At 41.6% G+C, this 24,724-nt stretch overlaps 1 protein-coding gene across 2 annotated transcripts in view; it reads left to right on the top strand.

Moving 5' to 3' along the window:
- The window catches only part of LOC108442899 (serotransferrin-2-like), a 144,007-nt gene that overhangs the window by 89,234 nt on the left and 30,049 nt on the right, over positions 1-24,724 (top strand). The window contains exons 1-4 of one of the 2 annotated variants that reach the window (XM_017723185.1): positions 17,268-17,372; positions 18,347-18,489; positions 22,347-22,449; positions 24,196-24,387. In XM_017723185.1, coding sequence (XP_017578674.1) covers positions 17,333-17,372; positions 18,347-18,489; positions 22,347-22,449; positions 24,196-24,387 — 478 coding nt within the window. In that variant the 5' untranslated portion in view covers positions 17,268-17,332. Of the gene's footprint in view, positions 1-17,267; positions 17,373-18,346; positions 18,490-22,346; positions 22,450-24,195; positions 24,388-24,724 lie in introns of those variants that run through there. The other variant, XM_017723186.2, reaches the window with a different exon arrangement.

The following is a 24,724-nucleotide window of genomic DNA, read 5'->3' on the forward strand; positions in this document are numbered from 1 at the left end:
ATTGCTCAAAAGAGGAATGTACAAGCTGTGAGCCCAGAATCTTGTGAGAAGAGAATTAAACCGCACAGCTAAACATCCCCAATAAGACGAACACTCCGTAACTCTCTGAATTTCAAAGTGGAGAAGATTTCGTTCGAAGATTTGGTCCAGATATTCAATATCAGGAAAGATCAATACTTACAGTATTTTCAACTCAAATCTGTATTGAAGTCTAAAATAAATATTACAACTAACCATCTTCACCCACCCAAATTATTTGAAGTCATTAGTGAAACAAAAACTAATAAGAAATTGCTTTCGAAATTCTATAAACGTCTCGCTAATCGGGATAATACTATTGTACTTCCAACTTTGAAATGGGAAAAAGATCTCAATCTCTCCTGGCATTGACTTTTGGACTCAAATCTGCAAAACCACTTTTACAATGACATCTAATAGTAATCTCCTGCTGATTCAATATAAAGTCATTCTCAGATCACATATCACACAGTGTAAATTGTATAAAATGGGACATATGGGCCTAGACATATGTTCTTATTGCACTTTAGACACTCTTGATACCTATTTTCACGCTCGTGTCCACCTATACAACTCTGTCACCGTCACATTATCTCCCTCACTCTGGGGTCTAGTACTCCATTATCCCCTCTGTTCTGTTTACTGGGTGACTACACCATTTTGAACCCCCACAACCATCACACCACTTCCACACTCACTGCCCTCAGTATAGCCAAAAAAATTATCCTTAAACACTGGAAGACCAGGAACTCCATAAACATTACACAATGGAAACAGCTACTTTAACGCATAGATCACTGGAGAGATTAAGTGCTATAGAAATTAATCAAATGGCCGTATTCAAAACTTCATGGGAACCATTTATTAAAAATATTGACCCCTTAACACCGTAATCCACCCACTTCTGTCTGAGCCTGTTTATCAATCCCCTCATTTCAGTGAACACTTAAATATTTGCAATAGTTCGCATACACATCAAGTACACACATCAACTCACACCAATTTATATACACACACAGAAATACAGAATGCACAAATATGACATACGAAATATAAAATTCTGTTAAACCTTTTCTACATGATTACACTGAAAACATTCAATATACATATGTACGTCTGTTTGTCTGTCTCTTTGTTAGTCTGTCTATTTACCAAAAAAAATTGCTCAAAAGCATTCTAACACTTGTCATTCCACACGGAACGCAACAGAGTGTTTGTCTTGGAATGTCTTCCATTCCTTATACAGGAATTTACCAAATCATGCAAGGGACCTGCCACTTTAGAAAATCCTTGAATAAATCACGTGTAGTAGCTACAGAACCCTAGAAGTGACCGTAATTCCTTGACAGTCTGAGGGATCTCCAAATTTATTACAGCAGCTACTTTACTTGGGTCAGTTCCAACGCCATTTGCTGACACCTGATGACCAAGAAAATGCACCTCAGGTTGAAGGAGACTGCACTTTTGCAATTTCACCTTTAAACCAATTTCCATGAGGTGCTTAAACACAACTTCCAGCCTCTCTAGGTGTTCTATGAAAGTCTAAGAGAAGCCACTCGTTGCTTGCATTAATCACTGAAAGGTTGCCGGCCCATTACAGACCCCAAACGGCATCCTCAAAAAATGGTATAGCCCAAAGGGTGTAGTGAATGCGGTCTTGTGTCTGTCCCTCTCATGCATAGCTACTTGGTGAGACCCACTTGCTAGGTCAGTTATTGAGAAGAATTTCGTTCGTTTGGGCAAAGGAAAGGCGTCATGTTTGGTCTTGGAGTTAAGTCGCCTATAATCCACACATAGTCTGAGACTACCATCAGGTTTCTGTACAAGTACTATTGGAGAAGCATAGGCACAAACACTTTCCTGAATTACACCCTTTTTCAGCAGTTTGGAAATGTGCTCACAAACTTCTCCATACTGGTAGGCAGTATACATCTGTATGGCTGCGCTACGGGCACATCTGTCAAATGTATTTCATGTTGGACCTTTTCAGTGTAACCTAAATCTTCATCCTCAACAGCGAATATGCTGGAATATTTCTCAAGCAGCAGTGCACGAACCTCCTACTCTTATTTTATCTAGAACCGACGTGGAATCAGGCTGCTGTGTTCCATTTACATCTAGTGTGATATGCTCAAGGTCAGTGGAAATTCTCTGGAATTTAACTTCACATGACTCATCTGCTTGGACATGCTCTATAGGAGACAGAATGCCAAGCCTAGTCCTAGACTGTAACCAAATGTCTTCTTGAGACATATTAATGACCTGTACAGGGAACAAATGGCTCCGAGGTGGCACCAAGGTGGGCACTACAATAAGTCCATATGGTAAAGGGGTATTTACTGGCTCTAGGAGTAACAAAGAACCATCATTCTTCACAGTTCTAAGCCCTCTAGCCATGACATTTACAGTCTGCATCTGCTGAAAAGCTTGCCGCCAGTCAGAATCAAGCTTATCATCCAAGGTGGTGTCAAATTCTGCTTGCACCATCTGCCTACATCTACTGATGATATTCATCCCAATAAGGCCTGGAACAGATTAGTTGTTCTGAGTATCTTTCACTACAAGAAACCCACAGTTTGGTAGAGTTACACCCATAGTTTTCACATCTAGCTCTAGATAACCAAGATATGGTATGTTTAAGCCATTAGCTGCATTTTGATTTCTAACCACCCAGATGTAGAAAGTACATCGTTTTTTTCGACAAACAAACAATCTCTGAAAAAACTCAGTAATTGTACTGATCTGGCTACCAGTATCCAATAAACAGGACGCTGGCAGACACCTGATGCTCAAATCTGACTCTATATTACTCTGGGATGGACTGACTTTAGATGAGCCTACTGCATCCCCTCGCATTGCTTGGCTCATAGCAATCGAGAGCTTCCGTTTCCCTAAGCTGTGACTTACTCTAAGGGCTTTTTAGCCTTCCCATCACACTTCAGTGTGCATTTCCTTGCAATATGACCCACCCCATTACACCTAAAACATATGGGCTGTCCATCCTCTGTAAACTTTGGTGGATTTCTAGGTCTGCTTTCAGTACTGCAGACACTCTGTGGGACCCCAGGTGTTGCTAGTTTCCTAACAGCTTTGGTAAGTTCAGAGATCGCTTGGTCTTGTTCTGCTATCCGCTTCTCTTGTTGTGTTACTACTTTAAGTATAGCTTCTAAAGTAGTGGCATGCTCATCCTGAGTAGAAATGGTTGAGCAACCTGCCTCATCAGTGATTTCTGGGGGCCAAAGGACTTGTTGTCTTCCAGTGACCACAACATAGCCTCATTACGAACCTTGAGAAGACTTGACTCAGGCATTTCCCTTACAAATTTTCTGAGGTCTCTCCTAAGGGATGCATCCCTCAATCCTTCAATGAACTGATCTCTGAGAATAGTTTTTTCATTGGACAGTCTGTCCAGTGACTGTTTTGTAACTGATGTCAAAATCTGTGATAAAGCATGAGAGTACTCTCTGAGGTTTTCACCCTCTGCCTGTCTCCGTTGATAGAAGAGCTGAGAAGCACTGCGTTTCTCCCCAAACGCATTACATAAGAAGCTGAAAATGTCACTAGGTTGGCTACAATCACCACTCATACACAACCGTACTTCTTCTAAGGCCGACCCTTTTAACAATGAAATTAAGAAATCAACTTACTCGTCTTGTGACTGCTCTCTGATTCGGAGAACCCTTCCTACTTCTTCAAAGAATTCCTCAACAGACCTTCCATCCTTGCTAAATTCCCCACAAAAACTCTGAATATGCTGTTCTCTGGCAACATAGATATACGAACGTGTATAACCATTCCCAGTCCCAGCCCTATCGGCCAGAATTTCTTCTCAACACTGACTAAGCTCTTGTAACTGATGCTGCATTTCTTCAAGGGTTGGACCCTGTACCCTCTGCTGACCTGGGGCTTCATCATCACCAAAATCTTGAGACATTTTGTTAGAATGCTACTATATGACCAGTTCACTGTGAGAGTCCTTGAGAATTGAAGTGATAGTTCACAGTCCGTTGTTTCAGTGTCTTAAGGATACAGTTCAATGACACACATCTAACAAAGCACGGCCCTCCAAGGGGGGTCTTGACAAAGGAACGCTATTTCAGCTGATGTCACTACAGATGAGCTGACCCTCACTGGTAAGGAACCACCACCAAGCTGCTCAACTTACCACCAAAGCTGGATGCACTGCAAACAATCTTCACCACTGCCGTATTTATCATAAACTGTCTGGTACTACCTCAGCAGAGCAAAACAAAAGCAAACCCCACTCCTGGTACCAAAATTGTGTAGCCTGGGGAAAAGGTACCACACAGGACACAATAAATTATTTTGGGGCTCGTTTATTTGCCGTTTATTTTGTAATGTTTATTTTGTAACGTTCTTGTTTTGCTTGCTCTGTAGCAGTATTGTTAAATATAATTTTACTTTATCTGCTTTTATTAAATCTGTAATGTCTCTTGAACCTTCTTCTTGTTCCCTCGCCTTTTGTGTTAACCTCGTTTGCATTTTGTATGTCTCTCCTGGGTGATGTGTTCGTCATGTAACTGCCTATTTTACATCTGGTTATCTATAGCCCCAATCTAGCAATGCCATTTGTTGAAGGGATATTTCGGAGACATCCTGGCTCCTAGATGGGGGAGACTGTAAATTCCTGGGTGGGCCTCAACACCTCTTTTTTAATTGCAAAAGTAGAGGCAGTCACCCATCAAGTAAGGTTGTTCTGGGTCGTTTAGACAAAGGGACAACAAGATGGTGTGGTTTACATGGTGGACTACTTAAGTCCATTGTTGTGTAAGAGTTAGACATGCTTGGTTGGGAAGACATGCACTTATTAAACGTCTCCACTCCTGTTCTTCAAGAAACCAAAGTTTGCCAGAAGAAATCAACAACAGTTTTAATGTTTTCACCATTTTTAGCAATGAAGCTGATGAAGTTCTTTTGGTTGCACAGTGATTTGATCACTCTGTAGCCTGCTTTCAGCTATCGGATTGAGTAATATTGACTGTGTACACATTTCTGGGTCAACGTTCTCCACACAAACTCAGACAACTGCAGTCTTCCAAATGTTCTCTGTGCTGCACAATAGAACTTAGGCAGATCATTTACATTAGCCATATTTGCATGTTCCCGCGACCCTGAGGGTGACGTAGCTTAGAAAATGTGTGTGTGTGTGTGTGTGTGTGTGTGTGTGTGGGTATTTGCATGTGCATTTTTATGTTAAAGATGTATAGGCTCTTTCATGAAAAAGGAATACATTACATTTACTCAGACGAATACATCTTTGCCAACACTGTATGCCAGTTTCAATACAGTGTATGACTTCAACACAGTTAGTGCCAAAAGCAAGTAAACTGTAAGGCAATGTTTGTGTTGAATCACCAAGTTTTATATATATATATATATATAAAACTTGGTGATTCATTACACATTTGAATGTCCACTAAAGCAACATCAGTGTGATTGCAGTTTTATTTATTTAGCTTTTTTGTTTTTTGCAGGAAATGACAACATTGTACAGAGAATTTCATGGAATATGTTGGAAATAAGTTGAGCAAAATTTGCTACATTTTTATAGTAGATTCATAATAATACACGCCAAACAAATATGGAATTAATGGAACCCAACGGTTCAAAAATAATAATAACTATAGCTTAATCAACAGTATAAATAGTCAGCTGTAGTTGACAATAACAATAGTCAACCATAGCCATAGTTAAATATAGTCAAGTGAAATTAATTACTAGTTAATTAGTTAACAATAACTACACCAAAGTCAACAATTGTTAAGTAAAACAATAACTGTAGCTAATTCACATTGTTTGTAATGAAGTCTTTTATTTCTCGGGTCTAAAAGCAGGTCCCAATAGCCTCAGATTTTCCCTCCCTCGTGTGCAGGCTGCTTTAGGCCACATACATTCTCAGATGATGTTTAACCTCAAATCAGCCTGCAAATCATGGTGTATGGACTCCACCATAATGTAAAGTCAGTGCTCCACTAACATAGAGTATCTGATGATCAGGTTTCATCCATTCTATTCACAGAGAGAGCACACAGCTGTTATTGTTACATCTCTCCTGATGCTCATGTTAAGCTAGCTATGGAAGAGCTATGTACAGCAATCAGCAAACAACAAACTGCACACCTAGATTGACTTTTTATTGTTAATGAGGACTTCAGTCACTCTAATTTGCCATCTGTGCTGCCAACATTGTACCAGAATGTCTCCTTCCTGACCAGGAAGACAAAACTCTAAATACAGATACACACAAGGCTGTCCTTCTTCCCCACCTGGGTCAGTCTGACCACGTCTCATTGTTCATCCCCAAGGACAGTGTATCACAAACTTTTGTAGGCATGTTTGGCTTTCCTAATGCCCTTCTTCAGGACTGCCCTGGCTGAGCTGTTAAACTCAGCATCACCAGATCTGAAAGCAGCGCCGCATGCCCTCAGCAGCAGCCAAACAACATTCATCCAAGGTTTCTGATTAGGAAATTCTGGATTTTCAGTTGCTTGACAGAGGTGACATTGTCAACACATGAGTTGATATAACTCATTACAGCTGATGTCTGTCTGAAGACGGCCCCCTCTGGCCACACGTGTGATGAGTGGCACATACAGTGTATCACAAAAGTGAGTACACCCCTCACATTTCTGCAGATATTTGAGTTTATCTTTTCATGCGACTACACTGACAAAATGAAACTTTGACACAATGAGAAGTCGTCTGTGTGCAGCTTATATAACAGTGTAAATTTATTCTTCCCTCAAAATAACTCAATATGCAGCCATTAATGTCTAAACCACCGGCAACAAAAGTGAGTACACCCCTAAGAGACAGCTCCTGAAGTGTCAATATTTTGTGTGGCCACCATTATTTTCCAGAACTGCCTTAACTCTCCTGGGCATGGAGTTTACCAGAGCTTCACAGGTTGCCACTGGAATGCTTTTCCACGCCTCCATGACGACATCACGGAGCTGGTGGATATTCGAGACTTTGCGCTCCTCCACCTTCCGCTTGAGGATGCCCCAAAGATGTTCTATTGGGTTTAGGTCTGGAGACATGCTTGGCCAGTCCATCACCTTTACCCTCAGCCTCTTCAATAAAGCAATGGTCATCTTAGAGGTGTGTTTGGGGTCATTATCATGCTGAAACACTGCCCTGCGACCCAGTTTCCAGAGGGAGGGATTCATGCTCTGCTTCAGTATTTCACAATACATATTGGAGTTCATGTGTCCCTCAATGAAATGTAATTCCCCAACACCTGCTGCACTCATGCAGCCCCAGACCATGACATTCCCCCCTACCATGCTTGACTGTAAGCATGACACACTTATCTTTGTACACCTTACCTGATTGCCGCCACACATGCATGAGACCATCTGAACCAAACAAATTAATATTGGTCTCATCAGACCATAGGACATGGTTCCAGTAATCCATGTCCTTTGTTGACATGTCTTCAGCAAACTGTTTGCAGGCTTTCTTGTGTACAGACTTCAGAAGAGGCTTCCTTCTGGGGTGACAGCCATGCAGACCAATTTGATGTAGTGTGCGTCGTATGGTCTGAGCACTGACAGGCTGACCCCCCCACCTCTTCAGTCTCTGCAGCAATGCTGACAGCACTCCTGCACCTATCTTTCAAAGACAGCATTTAGATGTGACGCTGAGCACGTGCACTCAGCTTCTTTGGACGACCAACACGAGGTCTGTTCTGAGAGGACTATGCTCTTTTAAAACGCTGGATGATCTTGGCCACTGTGCTGCAGCTCAGTTTCAGGGTGTTGGCAGTCTTCTTGTAGCCTTGGCCGTCTTCATGTAGCGCAACAATTCGTCTTTTAAGATCCTCAGAGAGTTCTTTGCCATGAGGTGCCATGTTGGAACTTTCAGTGACCAGTATGAGAGAGTGTGAGAGCTGTACTACAGATTTGAACACACCTGCTCCCTATGCACACTTGAGACCTAGTAACACTAACGAGTCACATGACATTTTGGAGGGAAAATGACAGTGCTCAATTTGGACATTTAGGGGTGTAGTCTCTTAGGGGTGTACTCACTTTTGTTGCCGGTGGTTTAGACATTAATGGCTGTATATTGAGTTATTTTGAGGGAAGAATAAATTTACACTGTTATATAAGCTGCACATAGACTACTTTTCATTGTGTCAAAGTGTCATTTTGTCACTTTTTGATATACTTAAATATCTGCAGAAATGTGAGGGGTGTACTCACTTTTGTGATACACTGTATGTGCCACTCATCACACGTGTGGCCAGAGGGGGCCGTCTTCTCTCTACAACATTGGTTTCAGAACAGTAATTGGAGTATGTTCTGCTCTGAAGCTGCTACAGACTGCCAAACGGACTTAGACAGACCTCAGCTGTAATGAGTTATATCAACTCATGTGTTGACAATGTCACCTCTGTCAAGCAACTGAAAATCCAGAATTTCCTAATCAGAAACCTTGGATGAATGTTGTTTGGCTGCTGCTGAGGGCCACACGTGTGATGAGTGGCACATACAGTGTATCACAAAAGTGATAGGTGGGGGGGTCAGCCTGTCAGTGCTCAGACCATACGACGCACACTACATCAAATTGGTCTGCATGGCTGTCACCCCAGAAGGAAGCCTCTTCTGAAGTCTGTACACAAGAAAGCCTGCAAACAGTTTGCTGAAGACATGTCAACAAAGGACATGGATTACTGGAACCATGTCCTATGGTCTGATGAGACCAATATTAATTTGTTTGGTTCAGATGGTCTCATGCATGTGTGGCGGCAATCAGGTAAGGTGTACAAAGATAAGTGTGTCATGCTTACAGTCAAGCATGGTAGGGGGGAATGTCATGGTCTGGGGCTGCATGAGTGCAGCAGGTGTTGGGGAATTACATTTCATTGAGGGACACATGAACTCCAATATGTATTGTGAAATACTGAAGCAGAGCATGAATCCCTCCCTCTGGAAACTGGGTCGCAGGGCAGTGTTTCAGCATGATAATGACCCCAAACACACCTCTAAGATGACCATTGCTTTATTGAAGAGGCTGAGGGTAAAGGTGATGGACTGGCCAAGCATGTCTCCAGACCTAAACCCAATAGAACATCTTTGGGGCATCCTCAAGCGGAAGGTGGAGGAGCGCAAAGTCTCGAATATCCACCAGCTCCATGATGTCGTCATGGAGGAGTGGAAAAGCATTCCAGTGGCAACCTGTGAAGCTCTGGTAAACTCCATGCCCAGGAGAGTTAAGGCAGTTCTGGAAAATAATGGTGGCCACACAAAATATTGACACTTCAGGAGCTGTCTCTTAGGGGTGTACTCACTTTTGTTGCCGGTGGTTTAGACATTAATGGCTGCATATTGAGTTATTTTGAGGGAAGAATAAATTTACACTGTTATATAAGCTGCACACAGACGACTTCTCATTGTGTCAAAGTATCATTTTGTCAGTGTAGTCGCATGAAAAGATAAACTCAAATATCTGCAGAAATGTGAGGGGTGTACTCACTTTTGTGATACACTGTATGTGCCACTCATCACACGTGTGGCCAGAGGGGGCCGTCTTCTCTCTACAGCTGCAACAGACTGCCAAACGGACTTAGACAGACCTCAGCTGTAATGAGTTATATCAACTCATGTCACCTCTGTCAAGCAACTGAAAATCCAGAATTTCCTAATCAGAAACCTTGGATGAATGTTGTTTGGCTGCTGCTGAGGGCATGCGGCGCTGCTTTCAGATCTGGTGATGCTGAGTTTAACAGCTCAGCCAGGGCAGTCCTGAAGAAGGGCATTAGGAAAGCCAAACATGCCTACAAACTTTCTATTGAAGAGCACTTCCACAACTCATGTGGAAGGGCATCCAGACTTTGACGGACTACAGACCTCTCCCACTGATCCCCCCAGCCAGCAGTGCCTCTCTCTTTCAGATGAGCTTAGTTGGTTCTACGCTAGTTTTGACCAGGGCATTGCTGAACGCAACTTGGACTTCCTCACAACGGCAGCCCCCAGCACTTTCTCCAGCGGAGCTATGTCCGGTAACGAGCAGAGTAAATGCACGTAAAGCTGCTGGGCCAGATGACATCCCCGGAAGAGTCCTCAGAGTGTGTACTGGACAGCTAGCCCCGGTCCTTACTGACACCTACAACCTGCCACTGGCCCAGGCTGCTCTTCCCACATGCTGGAAGGCAGTAACCATAATTCTGGTGCCAAAGCACTCCTCTGCAGCATGTCTGAATGATTTCCGCCCTGTTGAATTCACACCCATCAATCCTGGCAAGCAGACCCCAGTCTGTGAGATTGGGCAGTCATATGTCCTCCACCCTTACCCTGAACACCAGTGTTCCCCAAGGCTATGTGCTGAGACTTCTGCTCTTCTCCCTTTTTACCCACAACTGCGTTCCTCTGCATACAACACACATTATTATTAAATTTGCAGATGATACCACAGTGGTTGGCCACATCTGTGACAATGATATATCGGCCTATAAGGAGGAGATTCAGCAGAGATTCAGCCTGGTGTACCACCAACCTTTCCCTCAACACAGACAAAACCAAGGGGCTCGGTGTGGACTACTGGACTACCTGTCTGAATCATTGGTTCTGAGGTAGAGCATGTCTCCAGCTTCAAGTTCCTGGGAATGCACATCTCCAAAGATCTTTTATGGACACCCAACACCACACACTTGGTTAAGAAGGCACAGCAGCGCTTCTACTTCCTGAGGAGACTAAAGAAGGAACATCTGTGTTCTCAGATTCTCACAAACTTCTACTGCTGCACCATCAAAACTTTACTTCAATTCTAGACTTGGTATTACCCAAAATGTAACAGGGCCTACACACTACTGTAGCCACACATTAGATTTAATTTTCACACTAGGTCTTAACATAGACAAGCTTAATATCTTACTGTAAACCTCAGCAATCTCCAACCATTACCTAATTTCGTATGAGCTGTGTCTTACTCATAATATACAGCCCCAATTCTAATGAAGTTGGGACATTGTGTAAAACATAAATAAAAAAGTTTTCAACCTATATTCAATTGAATACACTACAAAGATGAGATATTTAATGTTCAAACAGATAAACTTTATTGTTTTTTGCAAATGTTCACTCATTTTGAATTTGATGCCTGCAATGCGTTCCAAAAAAGTTGGGACAGGGGCAACAAAAGACTTGGAAAATTGAGGAATGCTCAAAAAACACCTGTTTGGAACATTCCACAGGTAAACAGGTTCATTGGAAACAGGTGACTTGATTGGGTATAAAGGGAGCATCCCTGAAAGGCTCAGTCATTCACAAGCAAGGACGGGGCGAGGTTCACCACTTTGTGAACAACCTCGTGAGCAAATAGTCCAACAGTTTAAGAACAACGTTTCTCAATGTGCAATAGCAAGGAATTTAGGGATTTCATCATCTACAGTCCATCATATCATCAAAAGCTTCAGAGAATGTGGAGAAATCTCTGCAAGTAAATGGCAAGGCAGAAAACCAACTTTGAATGCCCGTGACCATCGATTCCTCAGGCGGCACTGCATTAAAAACCGACATCATTCTGTAACGGATATTCCCACATGGGCTCAGGAACACTTCAGAAAACCACTGTCAGTGAACACAGTTTGTCGCTCCATCTACAAGTGCAAGTTAAAACTCTGCCACGCAAAGAGAAAGCCAGATATCAACAACACCCAGAAATGCAGAAACTTTTCTGGGCCTGTGGTCTGACGAGTCCACATTTCAAATTGTTTTGGAAATCATGGACATCGTGTCCTCTGGGTCAAAGAAAAAAAGGACTGTCCAGATTGTTATCAGTGCAAGCCAGCATCTCTGGCGGACCCATATGTGGAGATAAGCGACGTTTATCATGGGCAAATAAAGGGGCATAGTCAAAACGGTCCAGGGTCATAGAGCCAACGCGGCTTGATCGGGGTACAAACATGGGAGGAACAGAATAAAACAAGCAGAACAGTACAAAGACCAATACAAAGACCAGCGACCAGACAGGGAAAAACACAGACTTTAAATACATGAGAAACGGGCGGGAAAACAGGTGGAAACAATCAGGTGTGGAGTCATGAAACGAGGGGGCTGTGTCTGCTGTTCCCCGTGGGTGCCCCGTTCCTTCCGTGTCTGCTGTTCCCCGTTGGCCTCCTGTTCCCTCTGTCCACGGGGGCAGGCGACGGGTCCGGCGGCAGGTCTTGAGGTGCAGCAATTGGCGCCGGGTCCGGCGGCTTGGGAGTGCCACTGAGTGCAGCCACGGGATCAGGCTTGCCGCTGGGTGCAGCCATGGGATCAGGAATTCGGGCTGGGGGACAGCTACTCCAACCTGGAGGAACAAACAGAAACAGAACCCACTCGGCCATTCCCAAGGGTCACTCAAGCGATAGGTAGCTCACAGTGGCACTTGTGAAAGAGCCAAGTATCATAGTAGGGATTTTCTGCAGGACCCATCTGTCTAGCCTCGTCTTGCGCTGCAGGTCGCTTGTCCCTGCACCGTTGCTTAAGGCAGGCAGACCCAAGGCGCGTACCTGAGCTCTCATCGTCCAACTCGAAGACGGGATGGTCCTTTGTCTTCCTACCAACAAGACGCCCATGTTCCCTCAGCGCCAGGGGATTTGCTCTTACTGGCTCAGCGGCATTGGGACACGGGTAACTCAGGCTGCGTGGAAACAACCGGAGTTTCGTCCCAACAGAACAGCCACATGCCAGTGTGTCACTTATCCGCTGTGTCCTTTGGTGGCTGGTCTTTTTATAACGGGGATCGAGGAGACAGACGCATATGCGGATATAAGTGATGTTTATTATGGGCAAATCCAGGATCGTAGTCCAAACGGTCCAGGGCCATAGAGCCAACACGGATTGATCGGGAGACAGACATGGGATGAAAAGAATGAAACAAGCAGAACAGTAATAACAACAGTACAAAGACCAGCGACCCAACAGGGAAAAACACAGACTTTAAATACACGAGGAACAGGCGGGAACACAGGTGGAAACAACCAGGGGTGGAGTCACGAAACAATGGGGCTGGACTACCAAACCAAAGGAAAGAACACGTGGGCTAAACCAAAACACAACATGAACACATGGACAGGACTGGGCGGGGCCAATTGTGACACCAAGCAACGCCTTTTTCAAGGACGCCCTGCTTATTTCAGCAAGACAATGCCAAGCCACATTCTGCATGTGTTACAACACTGTGGTTTCGTAGTAAAAGAGTGCGGGTACTAGACTGGCCTGCCTGCAGTCCAGACCGGTCTCCCATTGAAAATGTGTGGCGCATTATGAAGCGCAAAATACGACAGCGGAGACCCCGGACTGCTGAGCAACTGAAGTTGTACATCAAGCAAGAATGGGAAAGAATTCCACCTACAAATCTTCAACAATCAGTGTCCTCAGTTCCCAAACGCTTATTGAGTGTTAAAAGGAAAGGTGATGTAACTCAGTGGGAAACACGCCCCTGTCCCAACTTCTTTGGAACGTGTTGCAGGCATCAAATTCAAAATGAGTGAATATTTGCAAAAAACAATAAAGTTTAGTCATTTCAACATTAAATATCTTGTCTTTGTAGTGTATTCAACTGAATATAGGTCAAAAAGGATTTGCAAATCAACGTATTCTGTTTTTATTTGTTTTACACAACGTCCCAACTTCATTGGAATTGGGGTTGTATGTACATCCCCTTGCTATTCTACAAAGTGCTCAATAAAACCTTTTATTGCTCTACAATTTATAGAAAACCATCCAGAACTATTAACCCCAGTTTCCAGTCCATCAGACCAAATGGACCTGCTAACCGATTATTTAGAAAATACCTTCCGATCTACTTTAGAAAATGTGGCGCCACTTAAAATAAAAAGGATAATGCAGAAAAAGCCCCATGATACAACAACAAAACCCGTGCCTTAAAACAAACAGTTCGGAAACTAGAGAGGAAATGGCGACAAACCAAGCTGGAAGTGTTCCACTCTGCCTGGAAGGATGGCCTTATAGAGTATAGAAATGCTCTCACTGAAGCTCGCTCAGCATATCTGGCCTCACTGATCGAGAACAATAAATCTAATCCTGATTAGTTCTGTTTAGTGTGATTTCCCAAATCACAAAAAATCAGGCAGGTACTGAACCAGAAATCCCAGCAACTCTCATCAGTGAAGTTTTTATGGACTTCTTTAATAATAAAATTGAAAATATTAGACAACAAATTCAACCCAGAGTTTTAAATCCAACTTATCTGTCATCTGACTTGGCTGATATAAAACAAAGCACAGTTGTAGAAAAAAGGCTGGAAACTTTTTACCCACTCCCACAGCTGGAGCTAGAGAAGATTATCTCCTCTGTAAATTGCACAACCTGCACACTCGATGCAATTCCCTCAAAATTACTCAAAGAAGTACTGCCAAGTATTATAAACCCTCTTTTACCTATAGTAAACTCTGGGCATGGGCTAACTACCCAAAGCTTTTAAACTAGCAGTTACCTAACAGAACATTATCAGTTCATCAGTGTAAACAATTCATCTTCCAATTATTCAAAAGTGAGAGTTGGAGTTCCACAAGGCTCTATTTTAGGACCATTATTATTTACACTATACATGTTACCGTTAGGCCCTGCGATGGACTGGCGACCTGTCCAGGGTGTATCCTGCCTTCCGCCCGATGACTGCTGGGATAGGCTCCAGCTCCCCCCCGTGACCCTGACGGAGAAGCGGCTTAGAAAATGGATGGATGGATGGATGGATGTTACCGTTAGGCACAGTTATAAGTAACCATGGCATTAACTTCCTTTGTTATGCAAACGATATGCAACTGTACATATCAGCCAAGCCTGATGACAAATATAGATTAAAGATAATAGAGGACTGTGTAAAAGACGTGAAAAGCTGGATGTTACGGAACTTCCTCCAATTAAACAGTAACAAAACAGAGGTTCTCCTTCTGGGTCCAAAATTAGCAAGAAGTAAATTACCAGATTTAATCTTAAAGCTCGCCGACTTTCCAGCCAGGGTCCTCACTAAAACTAGAACATTTGATCATATCAGTCCAGTGCTATCATCACTTCATTGGCTGCCTGTTACATTTCATATTGATTATAAAATTCTTTTACTGACATATAAAGCCCTACATGGTCTCGCTCCTGAGTACCTGCAAGACCTTATTTCCCATTATGTGCCATCACGACCACTCAGATCCCAGAGTGCTCGCTTATTGATTGTTCCCAGAATTCATAAGGCTGCAGCTGGGGAAGAGCCTTTTCTTATAAAGCCCCCAAACTCTGGAATGATCTTCCAGAAACTGTTCGGGACTCAGACACAGTCTCAATCTTTAAGACTAGGCTGAAAACTCACTTGTTCAGTTTAGCTTTTGGTAGGTAATGTTCCCCCTTAGATAAAGGCGGCAGATCCAGGGGTCCATGGACACAGGGAATTATAGTAAACTGAGACGCTGGTGCTGTCGTCCTGCTGCTCGCACGTGGTCACTCAGGTTTGTGGACGGTGGAGCGGAGGGATGCCAGACTGTTCAGAGTGCTCAGAGTGCTGCTGTGTCTGTGTGTCCTTCTGGTTCTCTTCTGTTAGTTAAACTGTCATAGTCAGATCTGCCGGAGTCGTTAGCCACACTCTGTAAATGTTTACATTCCCTGTTTTACGTACAAACAGACAGAATGTAACTAATTCCCTCTCCCTGCCTTTTTTTCGAGTATATGACCGCCCACATGTCTGGCCGGACACTGAAGGATGACTAACTGCTGAGCCCTCCTGCTACCCACTTCAGACCAGCTGCCCACACCCCAGCTACCACCACCTGCCTTGGACCAGCTGCCTGGAAAACTACATTGATGTTTTCATAGACTCCTAGCTGTCACTACTACTTATACTACTGCTATTAATATTAGTGCTATTAATATCACTATCAGAGGAGGATGGGTCCCCCACTTGTGAGCCTAGGTTCCTCCCAAGGTTTCTTCCTCAGCTCAATTGGAGGTTCTCCTTGCCACCATCGCCCCTGGTTTGGGGGTTTTTACATTCTTGTTAAAACTTTGTTGGAATTCTGTGAAGCTGCTTTGTGACCACATCAGTTGTAAAAAGCGCTACAAATAAATTTGATTTGATTTGATTTAAAAGCGTACTGACCAACTGTGTGACAGCGTAGTACAGCAGCTCCAGTGTAGCCGACAGGCAGGCCCTCCAAAAGGTGGTGAGGACCGCTGAGCACATCACTGGCACATGACTCCCTGCCAAGACATTAACACCAGCAAATCAAATCAAATCAAATTTATTTGTATAGCGCTTTTTACAACGGATGTTGTCACAAAGCAGCTTTACAGAATTTCAGAAAAGAAAAAGTTTTAACAGGACTGTAAGAACTGTGTGCACAGAGTGTGCAGCATCATCAAGGACTCCTCTCACCCCAGCCACACACAGTTAAACCTCCAATCTGTGAGGGGATACGGAACCAGTCAGCTCAGGTCCAACTTCTTTCCCCCCATCATCACCCTGCTGACCTCCACACCACTCCACTAATCTTGTAATACTGTATGTTGCACACAATATTTATTCATTTATTTATTTTATTTATTTATTATTATCATCTCTCACACTTCCACACATCTATCTATTTATCTAAAATGTTCCCACCAGTGAGGTCTGTATGGCCGTATTTGCACATTGAACTAGACTGGCATAAAACTTCACATCTTTGTAGCCCCCTGTGTGTTTTGTAAATGTTGACTAATAAACCATCCATACCTTGTTATAGCATACCATATACCATATACCATATCTAAATGTTTGGTATTCCAAGTGAGCTTTTATCCCTTCATTTGTTTAGTATTGATCACGGCTGATTGCTGACAGTCAGTTAATTCCCATGTGTAAGTTAGATGATCAGTAATTTAATCACGTTAACCCACACATAGCCAAAACGCGTTCTGTGGAGTTTTCCTCATCATACTAAATGTACTTATTGGGTTAATTAAAACATTCTTTAGGAACCTTTATTTTTTTATAAAGTACTCTGTCATGCTTCACAGCTATCAGTGAAATCTAGTCATCCTTGTTAATTGGTAATGTGATCTGTTCACCAAGAAAACTGGAATTTGGGAATTTCCAAATAAATTCCACCCAGGCCCAGCGTGATTTTCTTTTTGCACTTGCATTCAGGCAAACCACACCTCGTCTGCTGGGATTGGTTAGCCATTAAACCAGTGATTAAAACCACACCCCCTTCCCTTCTGGTCCCACCCACTCAGGTTCAGGCTGCCTATAAAAAAAGCTGTTCTGCCATCTAACAGCGAGGAGCTGCCTTTGGAAGCCCGGGACCCCCATCATGAAGCTCATCCTCATCTTCGCCTTCCTCGGATGCCTCGGTAATGCATTAAACGTGCTTTTATTGCTGAGCTCTCTTTTTCTTTTATCCTTCTTTATTTTGAGCAAATTCATTGACGCTTTGTTAGTAGTAGTGTAAGTGTTGAAACAGCTAACTAAAACACTAACGCATTAGCACGGTCGGTCAGTCCTAATTTCTAACCTGTAATCAGAATTATTAATTATTCATTTGATCTGTTGTTGCAATATTCTGCCTTCCTGTAATCTGTAATCTGCAAATGAGCCACTAAGAAAACGTCCCTTGCAGTCATGCGCAAAAGTTCGGCCATCCCTGATTTTCTAAGTGAGAATAAGTGAACACATCCTCTACTGAGAAGACACTTCTGCACATTTTAATGCTCACTTAGTGTTTATTTACTGAATTTAACATACATGGAAAAAAAGAAATAAAACTAGATAAATTGTGGTCTGTGAAAAAGTGATGGCACATTTTATGTTTTATTTTACACTTTTCCCCCAACATGGTAAAATCAGCAACTAAACAGAGACAACAAAAATGACACACAGAGTCAATTTTTAAAGTTGAAATAACTTCTTTTTACTTATTAAATCAATAAAATATGTAATTGGACTGGGGTGCCCAAACTTTTGCATATGACTATATAGGAATCACCTGTTCTGATCAAAACAATACAAACCGTGAAGCATTAAGGGTTCATCGTTGAGGTTTTAATGTACTGTAATAAAGAAGAGTGGGAAACTAATTTGACTGAAATGTGTACAACACTTCCACATGAATGAAATACACTGCACCGATACGGTCACTGCAGAAAGTAAAGGAGCTGAAAGACACATCTGTGTGGATGTAATGTGTTTTATCAGTGTGGAAATGATGTAAACATTGAATCGCGTAAATTTGACACTGCACTTTTTTCAGTGTAGCAGACTAAATCATAATCACAGTTACAGATATGGATCATGTTCAGCCCTGGCTGTAAGTGTCTTGTCTTTTCAGCTTTGGCATGGGGTGGACGATCTGAAAAATGGTGTTTAAAATCAGACCAGGAGCTCAAAAAGTGCCTTGACCTTGCAAAACATTCACAAGATCTTATATGCGTGAAGCGTGATGGAACTGATGAATGCATCAAAGCTATCAAGGTAGGACACCTTTCAGATGCGTCTTTACATGGTGTGTATTGTACCTGCTTATATGCATTTGATTATTTGTTCATTTAGCACAGCACTGTGAAATTGCGCACACAATCATTTTGCTGATACACTAAAATGTAACACACTCCATTATTAATAGAGTATGGAATGAGCTACACCTACTTTACTAACATCTACTGATGATTATAAGTACAATACAGGCCAATATTTGGAAGCACCACCGCTGTTGTGAAAATAAGCATGGACATTTTATTTTTTAAGAGATAATAGCAACGGGCCTTGGAGATTTTTTTTAATAACATAAAAGATTTTCAGAAAAAGTAAAGATAAATTTAATCATAACTGATCAGAATCAGAGTCAAGCTTTATTGGCCAAGTTTACACATAAAAGGAATTTGGTTTTGGTTACAGGAGCTCACAGAGCGCAGAATCAGACACATGTTTACATGTAGTAAATAAAATAAAATAAAATATGCAAATCCTACCGTCACGCACACACTCTCACACACATGCACACAGTCATACCTGTAAACCTTACAATGGGCAAAGTATGAGTCTAAAGTGTCTTGAGAGCATATTATGCTGTACGGTCCTCTGTATATGCACAGCTCTGAGTGTGTGTGTGTGTGAATGTGTGTGTGTGACACCCTTAAAGTGTGATCATCCATCCATCCATTTTCTAAGCCGCTTCTCCGTCAGGGTCGCGGTAAAGTGTGATCACATTTAAGTAATTATTTATTTCACATATATCTTATACATATGTTCTTTTGGGTTTTTGTATGGGTTGTTGTGCTGTAATGTGATGCCTCCAGTCCTGTAGAGAGAGCTGTGCCAGGGGGCGGGCGCTAGACTGTGGCTTAGGTGGGTAACAGGAGAATGTTCTTAGATGAATCTGAGAGCTCAAGCTGAACGCCCTGTCTCATCGTGTCTTCTGTGTCCTGCTACCCAGGCGGGGAAATATGTGGAAATTTGCAAGTATAAATGTTCACGACGCTATTGGGTGCTATTAGCCTTCCGCTAGCATTAGCTTCCGCTAGCATTAGCTACCGCGGCCCGCTAACCTCGCGTCTCGCCGACGCTATTGGGTGCTATTAGCCTTCCGCTAGCATTAGCTTCCGCTAGCATTAGCTACCGCGGCCCGCTAACCTCGCGTCTCGCCGACGCTATTGGGTGCTATTAGCCTTCCGCTAGCATTAGCTACCTCAGCCCTGTTCCCGCGCGCTTGGCCGCCGCTGTTTTCCTCCCTCTAGTTTCGCTAATTCACTGCAGTAACTACACATACTTGGCTGGCGCCATTACAAACATGTACTAAGCAGCATTAATCATTTCGGCCTTATAAACACCTTTAATCTGTTGGTTGTACATAAGTATGTAAGATAAGTGAATATATGTGAATATAAAACCATATTAGGTCACTGTAAGTGAAGTTAGGGGGTTCAAAAAATTCGATTTATTTGCATTTCCTATTAAAGAGCCTGTTTGGCCTCATTTAAGTGAAGCTAAAGCGTCTGCCAACCACTGGACTGTGTTTACAAGCTATATAAGCTACAGTTGGTAACTGCTCTGGGGTTTTATATATATATATATATATATGTGTGTGTGTGTGTGTGTGTGTGTGTACATATATGTGTATATATATATATATATATATATATATATATATATATAGAGAGAGAGAGAGATAGAGAGTAATATTTTTATATACATTTTCATATATATTTTTGGATACAGTGTTAGAGCCCAAGTATACTGATGAGTTGTAGACCCAAGTGTTTACTGCGATGTGCAGTTTTGTTATTTGAGAAGTTCAAATGATCTTCTTTGTGAATGCATATGAAGTGCAAGTAATATGCAATGTTGATGTGAAACTGCGATAAGAAGAGAAGTATGAGACCAAAGATTGTTGAAAAGAGATGATTTAGTTTTGTATGTTGTTGAATAAAAAGAAGAGATGAATCTGAGAGCTCAAGCGATAACACACTGTCTCTTCGTGTCTTCTGTATCCTGTTATCCAGATTTTATCTAGACCCTGCTAACCCCTGGGTCGCATAACTGTTATGTCCCATCTCGCACACCACGGGGGGTGTAACATGTGCGAGCATGCCGCTCGTATGCATGCTTGTGTGTGTGTGTGTGTGTGTGTGTGTGTGTGTGTGTGATGCTAAGTGTGTTACAAATTGTATTAGTGTGTGCCAGGCGGGCCTCATCACAGCCTGTGGCCTGGAGAAGCACACAGAGAAATTCTGTTGTACCACATGTTATTAAGAATGTCTTTGAAAAGGAGAAGCTTGTACACTGTTAATAATGAGAGGTCAGCTCAACTTAAAATGATATAATAACTGATTGTGGTTTTTCTTGAGTTGACTCAACTTGAGGACCCCTAAGTTCACACAACTCAAGTGTCTAGTCTTAATGTTTTAGTTCTGCATCTCAGTAAGGTAATAAAAATTTGTTTTTTTTTTAAATACTACATAAACACATGAAGCAGCTCAGATTTTGTGTTGACAAATGTTTTATACACTGGAGAAAATATTTATTGTTTTTACTTTAAAGCATTGCATCATTTCATGTGGTGCAGCTGTCTAATAATTCATCCCAACATCAGGAGGTTATGAGTTTGAATCCCAGCAGTACCACAGCTGTCCACGTCCAGAAAACCCACGAGGAAAATATGCATCCCTGTCCAAAGGAAAACAAGCATCTCCAAAATAATAACTTTTCCAGATGAAGGTGAAAACACTCCATGTTAATGTAAAGAGATTTTATTCCAAGTGATTTTAGAGCATTTCTATTGGTCCATTCATCATGAAATTTTCACACAGTGTAAAGGACGGCTGGTGTGTTGAAATGATATAGAAAAATTTAAATCAGACAAAAATAGAGACTCATGGTTTTCTTTGGACAGTGGTGAAAGCCAGATGGGACTGTGTGATAGAAGGAACGCCACCTAGTGGGGATAATCGAGTAAAAAACACATTCAGTTTTACTTCTTTAACTGAGATGCAGCCCTAGAAACATTAGCTGGGAGAATTATCGACTCAACTAAGAAGTTTGAGTTGTGTGAACTCTGGTGTCCTCAAGTTGAGTCAACTCAAGAAATGCCATGTGATCAGTTACTACAACATTTTAAGTTGAGCTGACCTCACTTTTACAGTGAGAGAGACTATTGTAACTGCATAGAATTAAAGTAATAAAGTTCGGAGGCCTTGGTCTGACTATGGTCTTGGCCTGTGCTTATTTAAAAAAATATATTTACTCCTCACTTTGGAAATAGTGGAAGAATTTTGATCAGAAAAAAAAAGAAATTATGTTAGTGATGCTATTAGGAATGATTGTTAAAAAAAACGTGAAGAAATAATGTACTCTTAACAAAAGTTGTGGAAATAATGATAATGGAATGAGATCAAGGGTGGTATGGTGGCACAGTGGGTAGCGCTGTCGCCTCACAGCAAGAAGGGCCAGGGTGCGATTCCCTGACCGGGCGACCGGGGTCCTCTCTGTGTGGAGTTTGCATGTTCTCCCCATGTCTGCATCGGTTTCCTCCAAAGGTTCTCACCTTCGTGCTTCTGAGTGTGTGTAGATTCTGTTCTTACCTAAGAACAAATCCCACATGAGAAAACACTGGTGAGTCAGAATCTTCGTCAGAACTGCGTAAGAGGGTTTTAAGAAGAAATTTCTTCTTAAGGACATTTGGTGAATGAGTGTTGTTAATAATACAGTGCAGACGGGTTAAACTGGGTAAACTAGGCATCAGTGATCGGTTAATGACTTAACAGTAGAATATTTTTGCTTGCTTTCATGTTTAGTCTGTAGACTCATTTCAGTCATTTAATGTTATTTGTTAGGAAGGTGCAGCAGATGCCATCACTCTGGATGGAGGTGACATCTACAAAGCCGGCCTCAGAAACTACGACCTTCATCCCATCATCGCAGAAGACTACGGCAAAGGTAATTTCTCTTAAAGAACTATAAAACCTCTAGAGTTGGCATTAAATGATGGCATCTAGAGTTTGGAATTAGAAACAAAAGGTGCCGAGTCAACATATTTAACACAGGACATAAAGCTCCATTCAAACTTAATTTGTTTAACTTGGCATAGGCCTGTGTCTGGGGATGGTTAACCAGATTTAAAAACTTTTAAAGCCAAGTTTAATATTTAAAACTCATGCACTTGTACTTTTATTAATTTATTTCATGCAAACCATAGCAAATCACTAGTACCTCCAAACATGAACATAACTGAACCGTTTAACATGTTGAGTGATGTGATATCCTTTTTTTTACCTAACATTTAGGAGATTGTTCTAGAAATGTGGTTAAACATGCTCGTTGTGGCAGACAAATATCAGGCCTGCCTATGGTACAATATACAGTACTGTGCGAAAGTTTTCAATTTAGTTTATTTAGTTTCAGTTTATCACAATATACATTAGAATAAAATCATATTCATAATTCAAATAAACAGGAAAACAATAAGAAGTAACAAGAATTTCTTGGGTCCATATTTTTCCTGGACACCTTCACAGCCGCCACAGAGACTCGTTAATATCATCAATGACATCATGAGCTCAATTTACTGAGCACTGATTGGTCAAACCAGGAGCTGCTTTTTAACTACATATAATACTGGGCTTCCTCGAGGAGAGGCTTGGAGATGGGTAAACAAACACCAACATCCAGAAAATCACTATATATATATATATATATATATATATATATATATATATATATATATATATATATATAAATGTATGTATGTATGTATATATATATATATATGTATATGTGTGTGTGTGTGTGTGTGTGTGTGTATATCTTCACATTATTAATTAATATTCTATACATTTTGTTTATTTAAATATTAACACTTTCTCAGCAAATAAACACAAACTACACAAATAAATAGATTTTGAAAAAGTGTCTTAGGTGCCTAAGTACTGTACATTTTAAGACATTCTCGCACCAAGCCTCGGGTTTCATACATCAGAAAAACAGCGCTATGTCTCGGGGAAATATATAATATAATAATACAGTCGTGTCTCAGCTCTTATACATTAGGCAGAACAGGCCTTTTCAGTTGGCCTCAGACAAAAAGGCTTCAGAGAAGAAGGCATCAGACTAAGTGGCCACAAACTCTTGAACAATAAAGTTCCGATGCTGTTTGTTTCTCACTAGATTAATTACAAGGGTCAAAGGCAAATTGAAGAGGACAGTAAACTGTTCTGACTGTGTAATACTATGTATATTAAGGTTATACAAATCATGAATGTTGTACACGCACTGTAGTATTTGTTGGTAGACTAATGTAAACAATTGCCAATTAAATTGTAAAATGATGCCTAAAGACCACATTAAAACAATCCGGAAAAGTCAGCCAACTAAAATATCCTGCCGACAACAGTCCTATGGTCTAAACTGACCACTGATGACAGACTAGAGGATGGCAGAGCTGATGAACCCAAACACACTGAAAAGACCTTGTAAGGCTTGTGCCTGTAGGTTTGAATAGCGTAGATATTTTACATTTATTTGAGAATGGGCATTGCCATGCAGTGTAAATGGTGGAATGATTTATGTTCTGCTGAGGTCCTTAATCCGAGGTCTTAAATTCCACACATGGGAATACACATGCTTCACCAGAATCACAAGTTTTTTGACATTTTTTTCCCCCCATTTATCTTTACCTTGTTTCAGATTCTGAGTCCTGTTACTACGCCGTTGCCGTGGTGAAGAAAGGCTCAGGCTTTAAATTCAGCGAGCTCCGTGGTAAGAAGTCATGCCACACTGGGCTGGGGAAATCCGCAGGCTGGAACATTCCCATCGGCACGCTTGTCTCCATGAAGCAGATCGTATGGAGCGGTGGTGAGGACAAACCTGTGGAGAAGGGTGTGTATCCTGATCATGTTTGTTTCTGTGGATTGTTAATAAGAATCAATTCCCCTAGTTCCTGAATAAATCATAGTAATTTTATAGTAATACTGAATATTTCATATTTACTGTGTAATTCGTAGAAGTTACTGATTAATTTATGGTAGATACTGAAATAAGCCTGGAAATTCATTATGAATTATTAATGAATAATCATTTTTGTCAATTTGCAGTAACTTAACAGTGTTAAATAGAAAGTTGGTCCAATCTCAGTTAGATCAAAGTTTAGAGAGCAAAACTGTGCAAGTGTATTCAGTAATTTATCACAATGCAGTCTCAGAGTCTAAAGGCCGAT

The sequence above is a fragment of the Pygocentrus nattereri genome, chromosome 19 (genome assembly GCF_015220715.1).
Source record: "Pygocentrus nattereri isolate fPygNat1 chromosome 19, fPygNat1.pri, whole genome shotgun sequence".
Lineage (NCBI taxonomy): Eukaryota > Metazoa > Chordata > Actinopteri > Characiformes > Serrasalmidae > Pygocentrus > Pygocentrus nattereri.